The sequence below is a fragment of the Gambusia affinis genome, linkage group LG17, assembly GCF_019740435.1.
Source record: "Gambusia affinis linkage group LG17, SWU_Gaff_1.0, whole genome shotgun sequence".
NCBI lineage: Eukaryota > Metazoa > Chordata > Actinopteri > Cyprinodontiformes > Poeciliidae > Gambusia > Gambusia affinis.
Window position 1 is genome coordinate 19,663,046 of NC_057884.1, and position 20,724 is coordinate 19,683,769.

A 20,724-nucleotide genomic window follows, 5' to 3' on the forward strand; every position below is an offset into this window, starting at 1 on the left:
ACACTAAGTCAAACTCAGTTTCTGAGGCATTTTTGAAGAACCAAAAAACGTGGCACAAATATCTGATGTTTAGGGAAAATAAAAAGGCAAAATTGATTTGTTTTTTTTTTCCATTCCATTAAGACTGAAGGTTAATGTAAATATGCCCTCTTCATTTAAATGGTATTTACAGTCAGACAGGAATTCAAGGAACAACAAGCCTGGAAACAATTACGTTTATTCTACAGTAGCTGTTAGAAAGCAGAGAGGCAGAGTCAAAAATACTGAAACAGCTGAAGGTTTAACACGATTGACTTGTTTTCTTTAAGGAGGAGAATAAATGTGACGCACTTCAGATGTGAGGAAGATCTGCACTGCGAAGCCGATGTGTGGTTGACAGGTTTGCTACTCCTTATTGAACTTCAGGTACAGTTCTCTGCATCCATCCGGAGCTCCGTTTAAAAAAAAAAAAAAAAGAAAAAGAAAAAAAATGGTCCTCTTGTGTTGCAACACAATGTAGAAAAAAACCCACATATATTTATATAGAAAGGTGAATAGGCCAAAAATATCCCAAAAACTGAATTAGCAGTCGCTTTTCCATAGCTTGATGGTTTTGTCGTTTTCTAAAGCAGCAGATGCGATGATGTTCTCTGTCGGGTGGCAGGCGGTCGAAATGACGACGTCTGAGCGGAAACAGGAGAAAAAAATTATTTTTTTAAAGGTATGATGTGCAAGTAATTTAGCGATACTAAAAGTGGAGAGATCATGCTTTGGGGATATTTTTCCACTTAGGATAAAAATGTTTTCCTGACTGATCAAAAAAGTTAATTTAATGACCCATAAAACAAATCTGGAGTTATTAGGTCACGTTTTTCATTTGTAAAGATTTTTCTAAAGACTTCAAACTCAGCAGGGAATCAAATAGACAACTTGTGTGCTGTACCTGTGTGGCCCTGCAGTTTCTGCACGATCTCCTTCGTCTGCAGGTTCCAGATGTAAACCATGTTGTCCTCAGAGCCGGACACAATCCACTGCAGGACAGCGGCCAGAGAGTCACGTTTAGCCGCACACGGCATCGTTCAAACTCTGAGAAACACCGACGGACTGAGACCAGACGAGACGGGGACTCACCTTCCCTCCAGTGACAGAGAAATTGGCAAAAATGCAGTACTTCTCGTTCTTATGGCCTGTGTACGTCTTCAAGCACTGAAATTAGGAGAAACATTCAGAAGACGATCAGAACTGCTACTGTGAACGAGAACAACAGGCGGCTTCACTTGTTTCAAATGATTGAAAAAGGGAGAACTAAGGCATTCTTTTAAACAGACTGGGTGGAAACACTTGACAGACTCAGGTAAAAAGAAAGAAAAAGAAAAAAAACTATTTTTAAAAAAAAATGATGTGTTCTCACCTTTCCTTTGCTGTAGTCCCACAGCTTCAGCGTGCTGCAAAGACAAACCATGAACACAAACTGTCAAACAAACTCCACAGTCCAGCTACATGTGGCGATGTGCTGCCCTCTGCAGGTGAGCATCACACACAACCCGAGTGATCAGCGTCTGTAAACAACTTTGCTCTGTAAATGCGCAGCACTCACTTATCCAGAGTAGCAGCCAGGATGTACTTCCCATTGGGAGAAAACTTCACAAACGACACAGGAGGGTTGTCATCGTCTGTTAGAAGCAGGAGCAACGTTGGCAAACAAATCTGAACCTGTTAGGATTTCTGTCTGGATGATTCTCATTTCATCTCTGAGATATTTATGGTTCACATTAGGGAGCAGCTGTAGGTGGATGTGTCAGTTATTATAATCCTGATGATATTCCAAATGATTTTAAGGTCTACTGTTGAATAATTCACATAACAGAATAATATTTTATATTTGTGCATCAGGAAATCATTGAAAAGTTCATTTCAGTAGGTAAATTTATCATTTGTATAAACATCTATCTATATGTATTCTGCTTCACAATCCTCTCAAGGCTTCACACTACATTTGTTGCTTGTGTACCTTTTCCCTGCCTCACTTTTTCCTTCCACCTAACTTTCTAAAGTCAAAACTCAACCATCACTTTTTGAATCCAGTCATCGAATCAATTGGAAAAATAACTTCTTGACGATGTTAAAGTCCATTGGTTTACATATTTTGTTTTTAGTGGCTGATCTTACCGATGAGAGTTTTTAAACACTGCCCCGACGCCGTGTCCCAGATTCGGCTGAAATATAAACAAAACTGTTAGTTGACAAGACAAGTAAAATAAAATTAAAACAGGATCTCAGAGTGAAGTGTTTACCAGAGTCCGTCGTAGCTACTGGACACGATCAGAGAGCCGTCTCTGTTGAAGTGAACCTGCAGATTTAAGCAGATCTCCTGTTTTCCTGTTTCAGTCCAACTGAATACATAAGAAGAAACAGAATCCAACTCACAGCGGAGACGGGATCGGAGTGAGCCGGCAGTGTTTTCAAACACTTCCCGGTCTTCACGTCCCATATCCTCACACTCTCGTCGAACTAGACGCCAAAAAGAAAGAAAAAAAAAACACACACACACACTGGATGAGTGTTTCAGTCACAGTCACTGAAGCTTTGCTGCTAGTGGGAGAGAGCTCTGGCTGCAGTCCAACATCTGCTCCGTGTTTCTGATGCAGTGTTGTTGCCAGGAGCTGCGAGTGCACTCACCGATCCCGACACGATGAGGTTGGACTGCGGGTTGAAGTTGCAGCAGAACACGTAGTTGCTGTGGCCCTTCAGGGTTTTTAAGCACTTTCCCTGGATTGAAAAGAAAATATTCAGAGTCTCATGTCTGTTAATCCCAGCACCGTGGGTTTGACGCTTCCTCCCGCCCGTCTGAGCCGCCTTACCGAGTTGACGTCCCAGATTTTCAGGGTTTTGTCGTCAGACGCCGACACCAGCAGGTTGGAGTCCGAGGACCACGCCACGTCAGAGATGCCCTGCGGGTTTAGGACCAAAAGTCACAAACAAAGCTTTAAGGATAAACCCGCTCAGACAGAAAGGCCAGTTCTACTCACCAGCTTGTGTCCAGAGATGGTTTTCTCAAACTTTCCATCGTACGCGCCCCAGATTTTTATGAGTTTATCAGCAGCTGCAGCAGACACAGAGACTCAGTCAGGACTGTTTGAAAACAACCTTAAAACTAATGTTGGCAAATCTGCTGAGAGTACAAAAACAAGTCTGTAAATTACAGATTTATAACCATTTTTATAACAGAAGACTTAAAAATCTTTTGTCGGCAACTTTACCCTAAAAGGAACTTATTTAAATGTGTATTATGTAATAAATTTGTGCTGCAGGTCATGAAAAAAAAAATAAAAAAATCAACAGAAATCACTTTAATCATTTAAACCTCTGGAGACAGATGATGCAGAAATAATTATTGGTTTTCTAATAACTAAGACTGACATTTACAACACTATTATGTTGGTTTCCAACAACACTGACAATGTGTATGAATTATTATTTTGTGTTTATGTAGAATTCCCTCATTTTATCTTCTTTTCTACTTATTATTACCCCAATATTAGTGTGGACCATTATGGCTGATATATTACAATTTAAATCACTTGTATTTCCATACAGGTCTTGCTCCAATATGATTCTAATTCTTTAACACAACTTCAAATTAAAGTGAAGTTATCTCCATGAAGTGTTGATCAGAGGCTGTCTGACTGTGAAAGATGTCATGTTCACAATCAAACACATGAAAGTTTGTGATTTTAGTTTGAAACTCGATGCATCAGAGTTTGAGACTCTTATTTTGAAGGTTTTGCTGACTTGAACTGAATCAGTTTTCTCAGACTGCCTGTCTAGCTATTTGATACCATCGCTACAATAGCATTAAATCAAAAGGAAGTTTTTAATTTGTTCCCATGGTAACATATTGGGTGGGAAAAAAAACTAGGATGGAATGATAAGATCTGAAGCTCAGAGAACTTTGCAAATTCTCAAAGTTTTGCTGTTAATGTCAAAAAAGTTGATGTCTGCTATGGAGCGTAGAAGAATTATGTTAAAGGGAATTCTAAAAGTGCAGTTTTATACAAATTAACATTTCAATACCTTCTTGGCATAAGAATCACATTGGAATCAGAGTCAGACTAGCATCACAATGACATTTAATGGACTCACATGAGCTGGCGAGCCATTCTCCGCTCGGGCTGAACTTGACGGACGACACGGCCTTAGTGTGTCCTGCTAATGTGAATTTCAGGCTGTAGTTTGGCTTCGCAGGCGCAGACTGTGAACAAGAGCAGCAGAAAACATCAGCACAGCCGCAGTGATCAGGCAGTCTGCAGGGACGAGACAAACAGGAAGCGGGATTGACCGCTTTAATTCGTCAGACCTTGCTTTGGCTGGCAGATGCTGATGGAACCACTGGAGGCTTAGTGTCAGTTTCTGGTTTCTTGTCTTCTGTTGCCATGGTGAGGACACTAACATTGATTGCACACTAACCTGAAATAGAAAACAAACAGGTAAGTGGTTTACTATCATTAATAAGTCTTAGAAAAGTAAATGATAATCTGACACACAGCACACACTCTTATCTTTGATTTTCAGTATTTATGTACCTGATTGGACTAAACAGGCTTCAGAGGGTTGAAATTTTACCTAAGAAATTTTGCAAACTTTCCATGGACTCTAAGGTCCTGAACAATGAATATGCTGCATGTCTTAGACAATGTAATGTTCTTTAAAAATACTTAATAAAACTCAGAAGGTTAAGAAGATGTGAATAATGTGGAGTCCTCCTGATCCTATCATTTAGGTTCCTCTCATCCCTCTGGCTGGTCCAGATGGATGGTGGTTCTAGTTCTGCTAGGAGTTTTTTTTACTGTTATCAGGAGGTAATTTCTCCCCACTGTCGCCTGATGCTTGCTCAGGATGGGACGGCCGAGATTTGACACAATCAGTTGGACCACTTCTAGTTGAGCAGAATCTGACATTTTTTGGACCAGGATTTCAATCACCTTAAGTTGAATTCTAAACATATGTGTGACAACTGTCAGCAGATACATCAAAATTAGACATTCTTGCTTGATGAAAGGTAATTTGCTCCAGGTATTGTGGTCTGGAACTACGAGGGCAGAAATTTTTTTTTTTGAAAAAATGACACTGCAATTCTGATGTTGAATATTGTGATGCTGCAACAGACTGGTGACCTGTCCAGGGTGAATCCTGCCTCTCACCCAAAACGTTCGCTGGAGGTAGGAACCAGCACCCCTCCCAACCACACTAGGGACAAGGGTGTACAGGAAATGGATGGATGGAATATTGTGATGATGGCTCATATTTAGCTCTCCCTGGGCTTTCTGAAATCACTAAGATCTGTGGTAAATTATGCTCATGAAGGACAGTGAAAGTCCATTTTAATCCCCAAATATGTAAATGAAAAGCAGAGTTCCAAAGGACGCATTCTAATGCAATGCCAATATAATATTCTACTCTATATATACGGTATTAACTGTTGAAAGATGTTTTACAAACTAATATACCAAAACTTTGTAAATACATGAGCTCTAGAAATGGAAAATTACTACATTGTTTCTCATTGCTGTTACTCTACATAGCAATAAACCCATTAAAATGTTTGCAAACCACTCAACTTGACAGTATGTTTGGAAATGTTAGTTTAGCTGTTAAAACAAAACTAACATGTATTAATGAGCCTGATTGAACTCAAACTACATAGTTCAAATATTGAGGTCATACTGTCCTAACCTAGACAGAGCACAGATGCCCCCATAAAAAGTAGCCAATTTTATCTTAAATTCATAACTTGACATAGGTGCTTGTCCTCAGAGTGTGAAACTCATTTAGATGGAAAGGAAAGAGAACAGAAGAAAATATTGGATTTAAATCCCACTTATATCATAAGTACAATAGAACACTATAATACCATAACTGCACATTTTCTTAAACATTAATTTGAGAACTAAACTCTTTATGTATTAGGCTGACTTCTTTAGAAAACATGATATTGTACTATAATTAATTTGACTATTAAGCAGAATAAAGGACTTTTCCGTTGTTAAGACCTTTGTTTAAGTTACTTAGGTTTCAACGTAAATTGGGGAGCAAATTGATTTTTTTTGTCTTCACTCAGGTGCTTAATCATTTATTTTGCATTCAAAACACCGTAACTGTTTAATTTCTAGACAGCGACCGTGATTGTTTATGAAGCATTTTTAAGTTAGCTTTCAAATGACATAATTTGTTCTAACAAAGAGATTTCATCTGAAATTGCCGACATTCCTAAAGAAAGGCAATTAAACTATCGGCCTTCTGACAACAAACATGCAGACTACTGATTTAAAAAGATGTGCTCAACTAAACGGTTTGCTAGCACAACGATTAGCTACGTTTACACGCTACTTCAAAGTTTTACAGGCATAGCTACATTTCTAACCTTTAAACGTCCTTACCGTATTCAGTATATGTCATAACAAATCTAATTGGAAAGTAATGTGGCTGCTTACTGATGCCAACTGCTTAAGAAATAGCTATAGCAGCTCAACTGTTACGCTGCAGTTAGCTACCGCAGCTAGCTTCAGTTAACTTACATTAAAATGTTAATATTTTGAGAAAGGAAAAGGTATAAACACCTTAAAAATCATCTTGTTGGATTTAACGTTACTTTTAAACACGATGTGATTTATACATGTTCGCAGAAATAAAATAAAATGTGGAAAAGTAACATTAAACAAAGAGCAAGACGGGATCGCTTAGTTGTGTTTCTGTGGTACTCAACGCTAAAAACACAGATAGTATTCCAAAGACGGCTACATATAATGTGAACCAAGTTTTACTAAAACGAAGGAACTGACAAAAATACCGATTTTTAAAAAAAGTGAGTAGTGGCCTTATCGTGCTGCGCTGTTGACAAGCAACAGCCACGAAGGGGGGCCATCTTCCATTCAAACAATGAGCTTTTGCTTATATGCTAATACTCACGAGAGTTGATGCTGCTGCACAGTCAGATATTATTTCATCGGAAAGTAAGAAAAAGGGGAGGAAAACCCGTACAGTAAAGGAAAAGGTCCTGCTGAGCGGTTAAGCCAAGCAGCTCGCTTCTTAATGTTTGCGTTGAGCTGGGAGGACCTGCGAGGAGAAGGAGAAGCGGGGAATGTGGTCTAAGATTCTGCGCAAGCGCGTTACGAGGGGAAGGTACGGGAACTTACAAGGATCAAAAGTGTGCCTTAGCACTGTTATTTTTGCTCTATTAATAAACTTGTGTTATTCTCCATTATTTGGTTACAGGATAAAAATGTATTTTGAAACTATTACATAAGTGGGTTTTGGTTCAGTAATTGTGTAAAAAAGGTGTGTAATACTTTAATTGTTACAGATTTATACTTAGAACTTCTTAGTTGCAAGCAGAAAAAACAAAAACGAATCCCACAGAAGTCAGAATTCCAATATTATTAGTTAGACGTCCCTAGTTCAGTTTTATAATTTAATGTTATAAATCTATTCGTTATCTTCTGTACAATCGTTCAAGCAAAATTATGTTCGTCTTGTGATTTTTATGTCTTATTTTGATGTTTATGTACTTAATAATATGGGTGTTTCACACTTTGATACAGTTTCGTGTTCAGTTCATTTATGATATTTGAATCTAATCAGAGACAATGTTCTGTTTATGTTGTGCCTGATCAACAAAACAAAAATTCTCCATTATGCATATGACTATAACGCAAAAAAAGGTTTTAGAAGAACATGGAGACAGATGGTCTCAGATTGTCCACAGTGTCACTGTTGCAGCACCAGCACAAGATTCCAACCCCCACTGCCAAACATGTCCAAAATACAGAAGAACAGCAAAAACTGAGAGAAAACAGGCTTAATTTATTGAACCGGTCGACACCCACACCTCCTTACATCTCATTTAGTCTCGTCGACACATCACACCCTCCGCCACATCTCGACTAACTGGATATCAAAGAGGGCTTAGTCCTGACAAGAAGGCCCTCTGGGAAGGTAAGTGTGTTCAATACCTTGCAGTGACGCAACACATGCACTCTAAGTCTTTGCATAAAAACAGCAAAAAATTGGTATTTTGTGGTTCTTTCCCCCATTTAAAAAATGTTAGAAAACGATAAATGAAGAGGCAATGGGATAAAGGATTATTTATGCAAGATGGTTTTATTTGAATATGTGTAGCTAATCTATACTATGTGCAATTTTAAAATGTTAATAGACTGCATGTGTATCATACCAAATGGATACTCAAGTGGTCACTGTGCACAAATGGTTTATGTATTACCCACAACATTTATGTCTGTTTTGTATATATTTTTTTTCCTTATAGACTAACATCAACAGCAAATAATCTTTCAGGCAAGCCTTGATTCATGTATTTGTATTTCTAGAGCTACCATTTGGTGTTTTGACGACCCGCAATGGAAAACAGACCCCGTGCTTGAGACCCGCTGCTCTAGATACTCCGGTTCAACAGGTGGCGGTGTGAAGAGGAAAGCCCCTCCCTCCATTCCTGCTCCAGCCATGTCAGCTACTGGTCAGTTAGTTTTCAGTTGGTACCCCACTCCTGCACTCCGAAGTAAATCTAATTCGGTTTTTTGATTTAATTTCCCTTCAGTAATAACTTTCTTGAATCAGAAAAAAGTCTTCAGAAGATCACTTCAACTCCCTTTCACGAGAAAAAAAGAGCTCATAAATCCTTGAGTTTTTGTTCAACCGTTATTTTTCTGGTCAGTTGTAAAGGATACTTTTCCTTCGTTAAATGACAACACGAAGGTTCAGCGTCAAGACTTCCTAAACTAGAAGTCGGCCACCATAAAACAAAGAAAGGCTACTCCAGGTTGGCTTTGTTTATGTGAAACTGATTTATGCCGATACGTACTGGGCTTTGAGATTTTTTTCTCGCTTTAATTTGCTAGTTAGTAGCACTTTATAAGAACCAGTTAGCCAAGTTGAGCTAGCGAGTGTTGCTGTAACGTTACTGTCTTACTGCTGATGTTTTTTCTTGGTGGGGAAAAAAAAGCGCTTAAAAATGTCCAGCAGTTACCAGTATTCAATAAAGGATACTTTGTATTATTTCGACAACATCCAGTGCTGTTTGCTGTAAACGAGTTTACCGTCTCAGTAACTGTTGGTTAAACTCTTCTTTGAATTTGCTCGACAAAGCTAAAAAACTTAGACTAAGATTTATTTTAAAAATCCCAGTGATAGTCATTCAAAACGTGTTTCTTTTTGTAACGTCCACCATTTTCGGTGTTTGTCATGCTATTGTAATGACACAGCCCTTCACTAAATATCACATAAAGCTGAACATTTTAAAACAGTGATTTTGCCATTATGGCCCAAATTGTCAAGTTTAGAGCACTTTCAAAACAATTTGCTTAAATAAAAAGGAATAATATATTTCTTGAGGTTTTTTTTTTTTTTTTTTTTGCTTAATAAGACCTAGCATTTTAATGATTACCTAAATCTGTTCTATTAAAACACCGAAATTTAATTTCCCTATTTTTTTTTCTTGTTTTTGTACAAATATATAAGCTAATTTATTGAGTTAATTCCATTAAATGAAAGCTAGTTTTAGGATTTACAAATTTGTTAGACAGACTGAAATATTTCAAATATTTATTTCAGTTAATATAGGTTATTATGGCATGAAGCTGTTGAACAAACATACATAAGATGAACAAAAAGAGTAGAAGAAAGCTTAACAAAACCTGCACAGTTCCCTGGCAGACAGCTGTGATGTCTTAATAAACCACAACGTTGTTAGAAGTGCACAGTTCTAACGGTTTGCTGTTTGATAAACAGGTTGTGTGGCATGAAAAATATGCATGAAGCAGGCTGCCGTTCCCTCGGAGTCTCCACTGAGCTGAAAGGCACACAGTACCTGGCTAAAACGAGATAACGGCAAACCCCGTTTCACCTGCATCATGTCCTCCAACGCTGAGCCAGATCTCAAAATGCCCGTGAATCCTCCTCCTCCAGAGGTGACCGATCCCAACAAGCCTGGCCGACGGACCAACCAGCTGCAGTACATGGAGAAAGTGGTGGTGAAAGCTCTGTGGCGTCACCAGTTTGCTTGGCCGTTCTACCAGCCTGTTGATGCAGTTAGTCTCGGTCTACCAGTGAGTGATCTGTTTTTTGTTTTTTTTAGCTCACATTGTTAGCAGATGAGAACTGCCCTGCATTGTCAGTCATACCTGGACAGACTGTCTCTTACGTCCAAACTTGCCTCTATTTCAACAGGACTATCATAAGATCATAACATCTCCCATGGACTTGGGCACCATCAAGAAACGCCTGAAGAACAACTACTACTGGAGTTCAAGCGAATGCCTGCAAGACTTCAACACCATGTTTACCAACTGTTACATATATAACAAGGTTAGGAGCTTCTTAGTTTAAAGAAGGTGAAGTCCTGGATATGTAAGTAAGTCCTAACAGATTTTTCTCAATCCTCCTGTGCAGCCTACAGATGACATCGTGCTGATGGCTCTTGCCTTGGAGAAGATTTTCTTGCAAAAAGTTTCCCAGATGCCTCAGAAAGAGGAGGAGATTGTTCCTCATGCAGGCAAAGGGAAAGGCAGAAAAAGCATCCCTCCAGGTAACTTAGTCGCTTCTGCAAGCGGCTGATGTGAGGTGAGACGTACAGCGCATTGCAAGAAAAAAATCGTACTCAAATTCTGTCACATTATAATCATAAAGGTCACTTTATTTTATTGGGGATGTCAGAATTTTCTGTTAAATAATTGATAAGGTTCAAACATTGTATCTTTGAGAGTTTTTATTAAAGCTTGGTATAACAATGAGAGCTCTGTCTGCTTGTTGGCACCAACACCAGTGTGTGTTGATCTTGAAAACACCCCTCTCTCTCCTCACACACTCAAGATGACCTGTACATTCCAACAGCTAGTGCATGACTCCCAACTTGTTCCTATTTGTTGATGTCCATCATATACTCTGCTCTATTTTTACCTAATTGTTAACCATAAGAAAATACAGAATCCAGAGTAACATTTCTAGATTTCCACCCTTTTGAATACAAATAGAATGTATAATTCATTCTCACAAGACCTTCACAATACATCTAAAACATCGTCCAGTCAAGATGCGACTCAAATGTGTGTGTTACAGCAAAAATTCCTACTGACAGCAAGTTTCTTTTGAGGAAAAACCAGAATCAAAACAAACAAACCTGGGATCTCAACTGTTTAATCTTCTAAAAATTAATCAAACATCCATTCCACATATGAACAGTCCAACACACAAGGACAAACAATCGGAATTTACATCCAGTGCATATTTCCTCACCATCTAAAAAAAATCTGCCTATCCTCATATTGTATTTTCTCAAACTGTAAATATCAAATCTAACTGAAGCTTTGTAATTTTAAAGAAAATTTCCATTAATGTCATTTTAATCATGTTTTTTTCCAAATAAATATTTGCAGAAGGGTCAGGGGTCACACAAGATAATACAAAAATTATTTGTGCCACTTCAATAAGCGGTTTCTGTCAATGGAGGCCTGGCACTTCCAGGAGGTTACATATCATTTTGTTTTGTTTTTTCTTTGTTTTGTTCTTTTCTTTTGTCTACTTGCACTACATTTGTGTCGGTCTGTATTGTAGTTTGACACAATCTGAACATTTTCAGAGGTGTGAATACCCTTTGCTGCTCCTTTCAGAAAAAAGGATGAGGCCTGAAGACATGGACCAAGCAACCACTCCTACCAAGAGCGACTTTGAAGCAAGGGATGTTCCAAACCCAAACACAGAATATGGAGGACTGAGGGAACAGCTGAAGTACTGCAGCAACATCCTGAAGGAGATGCTGTCGAAAAAACATTCCGCCTACGCCTGGCCTTTCTACATGCCTGTAGATGCTAAAGCTCTGGGGATTCACGATTACCACGACATCATCAAATACCCAATGGATCTCAGCACTGTGAAAGTAGAGCCACTTTTTTTATTTATTTATTTTTTTAACCTTTTTCTGGATTGAAGTGTAATCTTGACATCACGTAAAAGATTTCTGTTCATCTGCAGAAAAAGATGGATGGAGGACAGTACCAGGACGCGCAGCAGTTTGCTGCAGATATCCGCCTCATTTTTTCCAATTGCTACAAGTACAACCCCTCCCATCACACTGTGGTCGGCATGGCCAGAAAGCTTCAGGTGTGTTGCGAATTATGATACTGTATTATTTTTTTAGTAATTCTCTCCATTTCATGCTTGCTTATGGATGCTTGAAGGGAGTGTTCGAACAGAGGTTTGCTAAGATGCCAGATGAGCAAGTGGGGGTCACCGCTCCCAGCTGCACCATCAGCAGTCCGGCTAGTTTGGACAGATCTGAGTCAACAGTGGAGGACTCCACCCGGTTTGCTGAGGCACGAAAACAAGTGGGTTTCAACTGAAAGCAAAAAATAATTGTTTTTCATAAAATCAAAGATGTCGCAATAGATGCTCACCTGACAAGTCTATGAGATTTACAGTAGATTTGAGAGATGACGCGGTGCTTTTATTGTCCGATAAACCGATTCTGTGTTGTTTTGTGGCTGCATTTTCTATTGTTTTATTTACAATGTGAAGGAATTTATAATGCCAAGACGTTTGAGACAGAAAGTTGCCCAGAGTGCCCTCCACTCACCAATTTCATGAAAACCCACCTGGACGATGGATTTTGAGGAGTCATCTATTTATTTATTTTTTTATTGACATAAAATGTTGTGTTCCTTTCCATTTTGCAGAGTAGTTTAAAGAAATAGGCCCATAGACAAGGGTGACTGTTAGTTCTACTGGTTTAAAAGACATTTTATTAGTAAATTTTCTGCACTAAAATACACTTAAATCGATGGTTAGATTTTTTGTTGCAATTTCATATCAGTGCAATAAAATATATATTTCTTAAGGCACATCTTCTCCAGGGGTGCTAATGAACGGAAGGTGCATAACATAAATATTGATGTGTTAACTGTGTTGCCTTCCTTTGCAGATGTGCCCCAGAGCCATTTTCACACGTGCACTTAAATGTTCTAGAGATGTTCCTGATTGGTGAAATATGTGTCAATGAATTTCCGCTTTGGACGCCCGGAAGACATTTTTTGTTTGAGTTGAATGTCTGGAATATCAGCGGGTGAGATGCCAGATCTTGCAGTGTTTACTGCAAGTTAACCAGCGTGCTTCCAGATCAAAATGGCTGCTTCAATCTCCTTTCTGTTCTGCTGATTTGTTGATCTTTGCTTGCTTTTTGCCAGGAAGGAGCTGTAGTAAAGCACTGAGTGTCTTTCCTCAATGTATACACCGTATTTCCCCAGTGTATTCACTGAGGAAATACACTGATTTTCTCAGTGTATTTTTGCATTGTGTTTTGCCATTCCTCCACATTTCTTGAGTGTTCCTAAAAGAAAATGTCTAAATCAAAACCAGCCAGAACATTCTCTAGAACTCTCGTGTTCATGTGTGAAAACATTACTATATTTCTTTCTTCGTTTCCCTGTTTTCAACATCTTTGGCTTCTTGGTGCTTTTAATAGTTTTGGAGCTTTATTAGAAAGGCTTCACCACATAAAAATAATGTTCTGGTGTTTTTTCTGCCTAGCTCAAGACGGTTGACAGACACCATGCATCCGTTTCTCAAACCCCAAAACTGCGAAAGGAGAATGATCAGAAAGAACATGGCGGGGATGTACCTAAAAGTGCTTCAAACCCTATAGTTAGGTATGATTATTGAATTAGTGCTGTTTCTATACATTATATACAAGTTTACAAGTACTTTCTCTAATTTCAGGAATCCATTGAAAGAAAACAAAGATTGGGATTTGAGAGAGAAAGCTTTGTCGGCTGTTCACGAGGAAAGACGGGATTCAGACAATAAAGCCTTGCCAATGACATATGAGGAAAAACATCAGCTGAGCCTCGACATCAATCGCCTTCCTGGCATGAAGCTGGCACGTGTGGTCGAAATCCTTCAAGCGTCGGAGCCCACCGTGTGCACCACTAACCTGGATGAGATTGAGATCGACTTTGAGTTACTGAAGCCGTCCACTCTGCGGAAGCTCGAGCAATATGTCAGATCCTGCCTGTTCAAGAAATTCAAAAAATATCAAAGTAAGTAAAGCATATTGGCACAAAGCTATTCTTGAATAATTTGATAATAAGATTTTGATGGTGCTTTGTTTCCTTTACGTTCTCCAGAGAAGACCAGCAAAAGTGCCTCTCAGTCTGTCAGCACAAGCAGCAGTTTGTCAGATTCTGGCTCCACCAACTCCAGTTCAGAAGACTCTGACTCATAATCTTTGTTGTTCTCTATTTATATCTCGCTCTGAGGACCAAACGTTGTTACATGTTTAAACGCTTGTTTTTTTTATCTGTTTCTGTATATATTTTAATTGTTGAAAATAAACCTTTCTACCTTTTTTATTCAGTGTTTTTTTTCTAATGTCTAACATTCTTAAAGTTTCCAAGAATCGTTTTATGGTGTTCTTTTTAACATTTATTCAATAATCTTTGCCATTGTGCTATTAGGCTTTTTGACAGCTTTCACTTAGGATAATAAAATGATCCTAAGTGATCATAATTTCAGCCTGTTTCTGAAATTAAAGATGCATTTGTCCTAATTTATAACATCTCGTAGGCAGAGCTTTTTCTGTTCACCTACAGATTTACTCAGGGCTCTATGTTCAGTCCCTTGTTGTTTGATGAGATATACAGGTGCAAAAACAGCAGAAATAATGCTTTAGAGTGGCCATAACAAAGCTGCCGAGACCCGCTGCTCCGTGCTCGGTTCAACGAGTCAACCAGGCTTCAGGCTCTGAGTTGAAATTGATAAAGTGTTAAAATGATTCGATCGCTATCCGCGGTTCTGAACTAATTTGAATTTGTGTTAGGAAAAAGTCCAATCTCCAGATTTTAGATTTCTATTTTGTTGGGACATCCTACACAATGAGGATGACCCAAAGCACAACAGTAAATCTGAGAATTAAGAGTCTCTGGCAGAGTCCAACCCAGACAATGATCCCTTTGAGTAAGTTCAATTCAGTAGGTTATTTCCTGGAGTATGAAAACAGGGTTGACTTCAAAATGTGTCTTAACACAGGAGTTTCCCTTTTTGAATTGAAATACTGAAATAAATGACATTTTCAGTAATTTACTAAGTTCCATTGATTCGATTTCAAATCTGTTCTGCATGAACCTAACAACAGGCAGCTGATGTCTGCAGAATCTTAACAACACCATCTTTTTCCACCGTCTGTGAATGGTTAGACTGTGACAAAAAGCTGCACTGAATTACACATTATCCGTGCTTCCAACAGGCCTGCCAACTGCTCTGCACAAACTGGCACAGTCCAGTCCTAACAGCTGGTCCTGCCACCAGTTTCTGCTCCACTGGATCGCAGCATGCGCGTACTTTGAAGCGCTCCATATCTGCAGTCGGGGAGTTGTAGAGAAGAAATATGGCAGTGAGGCGCTGGCTGAGAAAAGACTGAGCATTTCAGGATTCTGCCAGGAGGGGGCTACCATGGATCAGCTTAGAGGTTGCTTCACTTTGTGAGATTTTAAATAAGCAGAAGTTTGGTTGTGACTACGTATCCAATGCATTTCTTACATTTTGGTTTACATAAAATATTAAATCTAGCTTTAAATAATTAAGACAACTGTTAAATTTAGTTTTATGCTGCTTTCTTTCTGAGTGCATTCTGCAGGATGATTCACTCTCTGTGACCCTCATTCCCATCATGCCGTATGGAAAATGCCATCCTGCAGCGCACACCGGCCTCAGGTCATGATCGATCAGTTCCACACCTCTGGTGACAACAGCTCACTTCTCCCGTTGCTGGCCCCACTGCCACACGTCCAACTCCGCATATGGTGCACAAGATTGACCGCTTTGATTAACTGGTGTCTGCTTTTCTTTTAACACCCCATCCAAAACCAGTGGGAAGCAAATGAAAACACTGTTACTGTGGGCTTTCTGTCAATGTTGCTCTGGATCGAGATTCACCGAGCGAAATCCAGATGAACACACTTCTCTTTGGTCCTCAGTTCATACTAATGTGGCATCTTAATTGAAAATTAGCTGATTCTGTTCTCAGGGAAGCCAGAGCCTCTTCTGCTTAATATGCTCAATTTGTATGAGGCTTTATGGTGCTTATTATTCTGTCCTAAAGCCATTACTTATGGTTGGAGAGGTTTTGCTGAACTGGTTGATTTTTAAAGACTTGTGTCACATGCACAGAGCATGCTCAGTTCAGGAAGCTGCTAAGGAAGCGAAGAAGCAAACAATGACACTGACCCTGCAGCTCTGGGCTGAATCTGGAAGACTGCTTATCATGCCTTATCTCTTTGCCAGGCATGAGTACATTAATTAATTAATTTATTTATTTATTGTAGTAGTTTATTCCATCTTTTTTTATTTTGTAATCAAATTAATTTATTTGTTTGTTGAGGTATTTTTTTATCTGTTGTAGTTTATTCTATCTTCATTTGTTACTTATTTTATATTTATACTTGTATTTTATCGCTATTTGTTTGTTGGCTTGTTTATGCTATGCATTCATTCATTCGTTTAATTAAGTATCAATTAATTAATTTATATTTTTTTGCTTCATTCTTTGATTCTTTGCATCTGTTCTTTGCTTCATTCTATGTATGACTCCTTTAGTCCTTCACTGCATGCCACCTGTTAGGGTCCATCACTCACTCTGGACCACTTCCTCCAGTGACAGTGTAATGAAACTCCTGATCATGCGGCCCTGGAGCATGGATGAAACCAAACAAGCCTTAAATGGGTACCCCCCTCGTATTTTCCTGAAATAATTTGGCCTCGGTGCGTCTGTCTTGGGAAGATTTAGATTGTTTACTTTTAATAGAAACTGTTGAGAGCAGCATATTGCCATAATTGCTTTAGAACCACAGTCTGGTGGTGCTGAAAGCCACAAAATTTCTTGGAAATAGCTGCAAGTTGATTCTCTATCTCTTCCACTGACACTGATCCCTTGTCAGCATAGCAGCACAGCTCACAGTGAACAAACCGCCTGCATGGAGACTTAAAAGCCATGTTTAGGCTCAAAGGACGAGAAAAAGCCCTTAAAGGTTAAGTGATCTCATGGCTCCGTGGCCACACTCAAAGAGTATTTATACATCACAGATTTCACTGTGCAAAGGCCATCCTTTTATGCAACTCCCTCGTCTTCATGAGAATAGCACTGCATATTGAAGCTCACAGAGTTAAATGTCTTGCTGTGATATAATGAGGTGCATTAAAACACAGCCTCGGCTCTCATTAACAGTCATTTTCTGTGCTGATATCAGGGCCTCTTAAATGTCAGGGCTGTTGGAAGTTCAGGGAAGCCTTCGCTAAAAGGTTGTAACATCAGGGAAACCACAAAGAAGAAAATTTTCCAAAGCTTTCATTTCACATTTAGCTCCAAGCAAGTTTCCATGCCTCCTCGACTTCACGTTTTGTCAGGATAGACGAATGTATCTTCATAAAATTTTATCCACCCGACCAACACAAAGAAGAGCTTAATTAGGAAGTGGAAGAAAAAATAATTAAATTCATTTCAACTTCAAAATACTTTATTCATCCCAAATAGAAATTACATGTAGCTCATATTAACTCAAAATTCTTCAAAAAGTTATTGTAGATGGTGATGGCTGTGGAAAGGAAGGATGTGCTTTTCACTTCCTTATCCTAAAGTTTGTGTTACTTTATCACATAAATCAAATAGATAAATATTTGTGGTTAACCAAATGTAAAAAAAAAAAAAAAAAAAAGGAAATAATTAAGGAACATGAATAATCTAAAACAGATATGCTTGGTCATATGTGCAGAGAAAAACCAGCTTTGTTTTGAGCCGGAAGATAAATTGGCTAAAAATGTTCCATCCCAGTGGGAATCCTGGAGCTGGGGAGGCGCAGTGATGAGTGAGCAGAGAGCGTAATGAGACATGACAAAAGCCATTTAACCATGAACAGGTGGCATACTGATGTTAGTGGCAATTAAGTGTTTAATTGACCAGTTGTGATTGTTTGATTTACAAAAATGACATTTCGGCAGAAACTGGAAAAAACTCGACCTCAACGATCCGAGCAGGAGTGAGTTATTTGAAAGGAAAAGCAATAGTAAAAAGCTGTTGACTCTGCTGAATCACAGCAGGCATTGGCTGTGTCCTTAATGGATTTTAAAGAGAATAAAGAAGAGGGCATAGATTTTTCTCTTTATTTTCCCAGTAAAGTATGGCAGACATGAACAACATATTGACCTGCTAGCTGAAAACCAAAGTGGAGAAACCTAAGCTTGCATGAGTTGATATTTGGAACACTTTAGAGGCAGCAGGTGTAAGTTTTAAATACCAGCAGCACTGGCATTCAATCGCCTCCTGAACTAAAATCCAATAACTCTTCTTGTTTTTGCTCCACTAATACCACAGGGGTAAAAAAGTCTGGCTCTTTAAATATTTCGTGTTGCACTCTGTGCTGTAATATCTGTTTACTCTGTGTTTAAAAACAACACTGATGGAAGCTTGGGTGGATTTTTCTCACATTTAGCCCGAGGTAGAAATTGGCTTTCATCAGCTTGAAATATCTGACTGAGTGATCAGTTGTCTGCTATCAAATACTCAGTTCAGATTAAGAATTTCAAAAAGCACTTTCTAAATAACAGCAAAAAATGTCTACCAATATATAAAAAAGAGGGGATTATAATACAAACAGAATATTATTAGACCTTCTGGCAGAGGTAAAATATAAACTCTGGCATTTTTTTGTGTGCTGACTCAGCTGTATGCTGACTCTTAATTTTTCCTCTTTAGGTCCAAAAATAATTGCTTCAGTTTTGGTTCTGTTCTGCTGAAAAAAGATATGGCATATCAAGGCACTGATCTGGTCTATGCATCTGCCCAGTGTTTGAATGGTTCATGGTCACCTGGTGATATTGTAATGTGAAGCTGTGTATCATCTGCATATCCATCCATCCATTGTCCATCCATCCATCCATCCATCCATCCAGATGGGTTGCTGGTGCCTATCTCCAGCTAACGTTCCGGGCAGGGGGCGGGGTCACCCTGGACAGGTCGCCAGTCTGTCGCAGATCATCTGCATATGGTCTAATCTATTTAATAGTTACAATGGGAGCTGGCGGGAGCATGTAGATATTAAAGAAGAAGGGCCCAAAGATGGAACCTTGGGGTTCCCCATATGCAATTTTTGTCAGCTTTGATTAATAAAAGTTAACTATTGATAGAAGACTTTCCCTGACATAATCTGACATATGTTGTACAGTTTGACTGAAAATCAAACAAATCTGTTATAAGAGGGAAGAAAACTATATAAGTGTGTTCAGTTGTTGTAATCAACCTTGAGTTCATATTTACTGTTGATGGTACTAAAGCCATTCAACCTGAAACCTGGTTGGATTTTGGTGTCATGTCCACATTTGCAGCTTTTAGCCACATTTTGCATTGAGAGGATGGAATGGCCTCACTGAACTCCATTATATGGATACTGTCCCCCAGTAAAGGTGGAGAAAATATGAGACAGTAGCTCCTTTCAGGTAATACTTTTAAAATAAATATGCAACCACAGCCCCATTATAGATCTCTTTGTTTTTTCACATCACACAAGTTTAATTCATTGAAAGAGCTATTTGCATGACAATACCAGAACAAACACAAATATTTTGTTGCATTTTGAACTCTTGTTTACACGGTGACAGCGTTTTGATCACACAAAAATTCACAGGTTTAGCTCCAGAATGAAACATCGCCTCCTACAGGCTTGGCATATGCGATGCATTGTCTCCAGTGCTACTTAAGTTTTTTTTATGCTGCTGTTGTTTTCCATCCATCCATCCTCCCTCTGTACACCCTTGTCCCTTAGAAGGGTCAGGAGGGGTGCTGGTGCCTCTCTGCAGCTAACATTCCAGGCGAGAGGTGGTGTACACCCTGGACAGGTCTCCAGTCTGCCACAGGGCAATTCTGCTGTTGTATAAGCACTTTTTTTTTTTTGGGATATGCAACAAACAATATTTTCATAAATGCTGTGGTGTAAACAGTAAGTTGAATGAACATGTTCAGTCGTTTTTAATACAAGTTTATCTTGCAGCATCTTCAACACGTTATTGTCCACTGTCTGCATCATATTATTCTGCTTGTTTCCCCAGATTAGTCGAACAGTGAAACACAGTGCATGTGATGCCTCTGATATGTGTGTGCTCATGCTTCAGCAAAAATATGTTCTGAAAGAGGTATAGACATTCTAAAAACTGGACAATTTGACAAATTTACTGAAAGGACAACATGACAATGGCCAGGCAGGCTACCATGAGGCTGACAGCAATGCTATAGGAATTGCAGAAATTTCCAACAAGGACTAGTTTTGTTCTACATGTGACAACAGTCCCCTCTACTTTCCATGTATCTTGGGTTGTGAAATAAATGCCTGCTAGAAACCTGAAGATAAAGAGGGATTTTATTTTTCAGAATGATAGCGAGTCCAAACATGCTCTGCATCCGAATTCATTCTAGAAGGATGACATCAGTGAAGAACAAATAAAGTTTTGCCATGGCTGAGCCAGAGTCCAGAAATAAATTCAACTGAAAATCTGTTAGGGTTTGCAACTGGACCATTGCTTTCATTTTTTCATTCTGCATATGTTTGGTTTATTTCTGTTAGATAAATGTTTTGTAAATAATTATTTAAGTCTGCACTTACACAATGTTTCACTTCCATTTATTTATAATCATAATCAGTG

General features: G+C 38.8%; 2 protein-coding genes across 3 annotated transcripts; one reads left to right on the top strand and one right to left on the bottom strand.

Annotated features, from left to right (window-relative positions):
* Window positions 1-200: 200 nt before the first annotated feature.
* On the bottom strand, window positions 201-7,134 carry wdr5 (WD repeat domain 5). Its single transcript, XM_044144203.1, has 14 exons — window positions 6,946-7,134; window positions 4,337-4,446; window positions 4,123-4,231; window positions 3,009-3,082; window positions 2,841-2,930; window positions 2,659-2,748; window positions 2,407-2,490; window positions 2,274-2,329; window positions 2,149-2,195; window positions 1,577-1,652; window positions 1,391-1,424; window positions 1,111-1,185; window positions 923-1,010; window positions 201-662 (listed from the first exon to the last, which is right to left on the bottom strand). The coding sequence occupies exons 2-14, from the start codon at window positions 4,412-4,414 to the stop codon at window positions 562-564; spliced, it is 1,002 nt and encodes a 333-aa protein (XP_044000138.1). The 5' UTR covers window positions 4,415-4,446; window positions 6,946-7,134; the 3' UTR covers window positions 201-561.
* A 1,270-nt stretch (window positions 7,135-8,404) lies between these two features.
* On the top strand, window positions 8,405-14,390 carry LOC122819278 (bromodomain-containing protein 3-like). 2 transcript variants are annotated; one of them, XM_044095882.1, is made up of 10 exons: window positions 8,405-8,509; window positions 9,781-10,097; window positions 10,219-10,356; window positions 10,441-10,576; window positions 11,658-11,923; window positions 12,019-12,147; window positions 12,225-12,371; window positions 13,570-13,688; window positions 13,759-14,078; window positions 14,166-14,390. In XM_044095882.1, the coding sequence occupies exons 2-10, from the start codon at window positions 9,903-9,905 to the stop codon at window positions 14,261-14,263; spliced, it is 1,548 nt and encodes a 515-aa protein (XP_043951817.1). In that variant the 5' UTR covers window positions 8,405-8,509; window positions 9,781-9,902; the 3' UTR covers window positions 14,264-14,390. The 2 variants fall into 2 exon arrangements, with proteins under 2 accessions (XP_043951817.1, XP_043951816.1); XM_044095881.1 differs by having other exon boundaries at window positions 8,448-8,812.
* The last annotated feature ends 6,334 nt before the right edge of the window (window positions 14,391-20,724 follow it).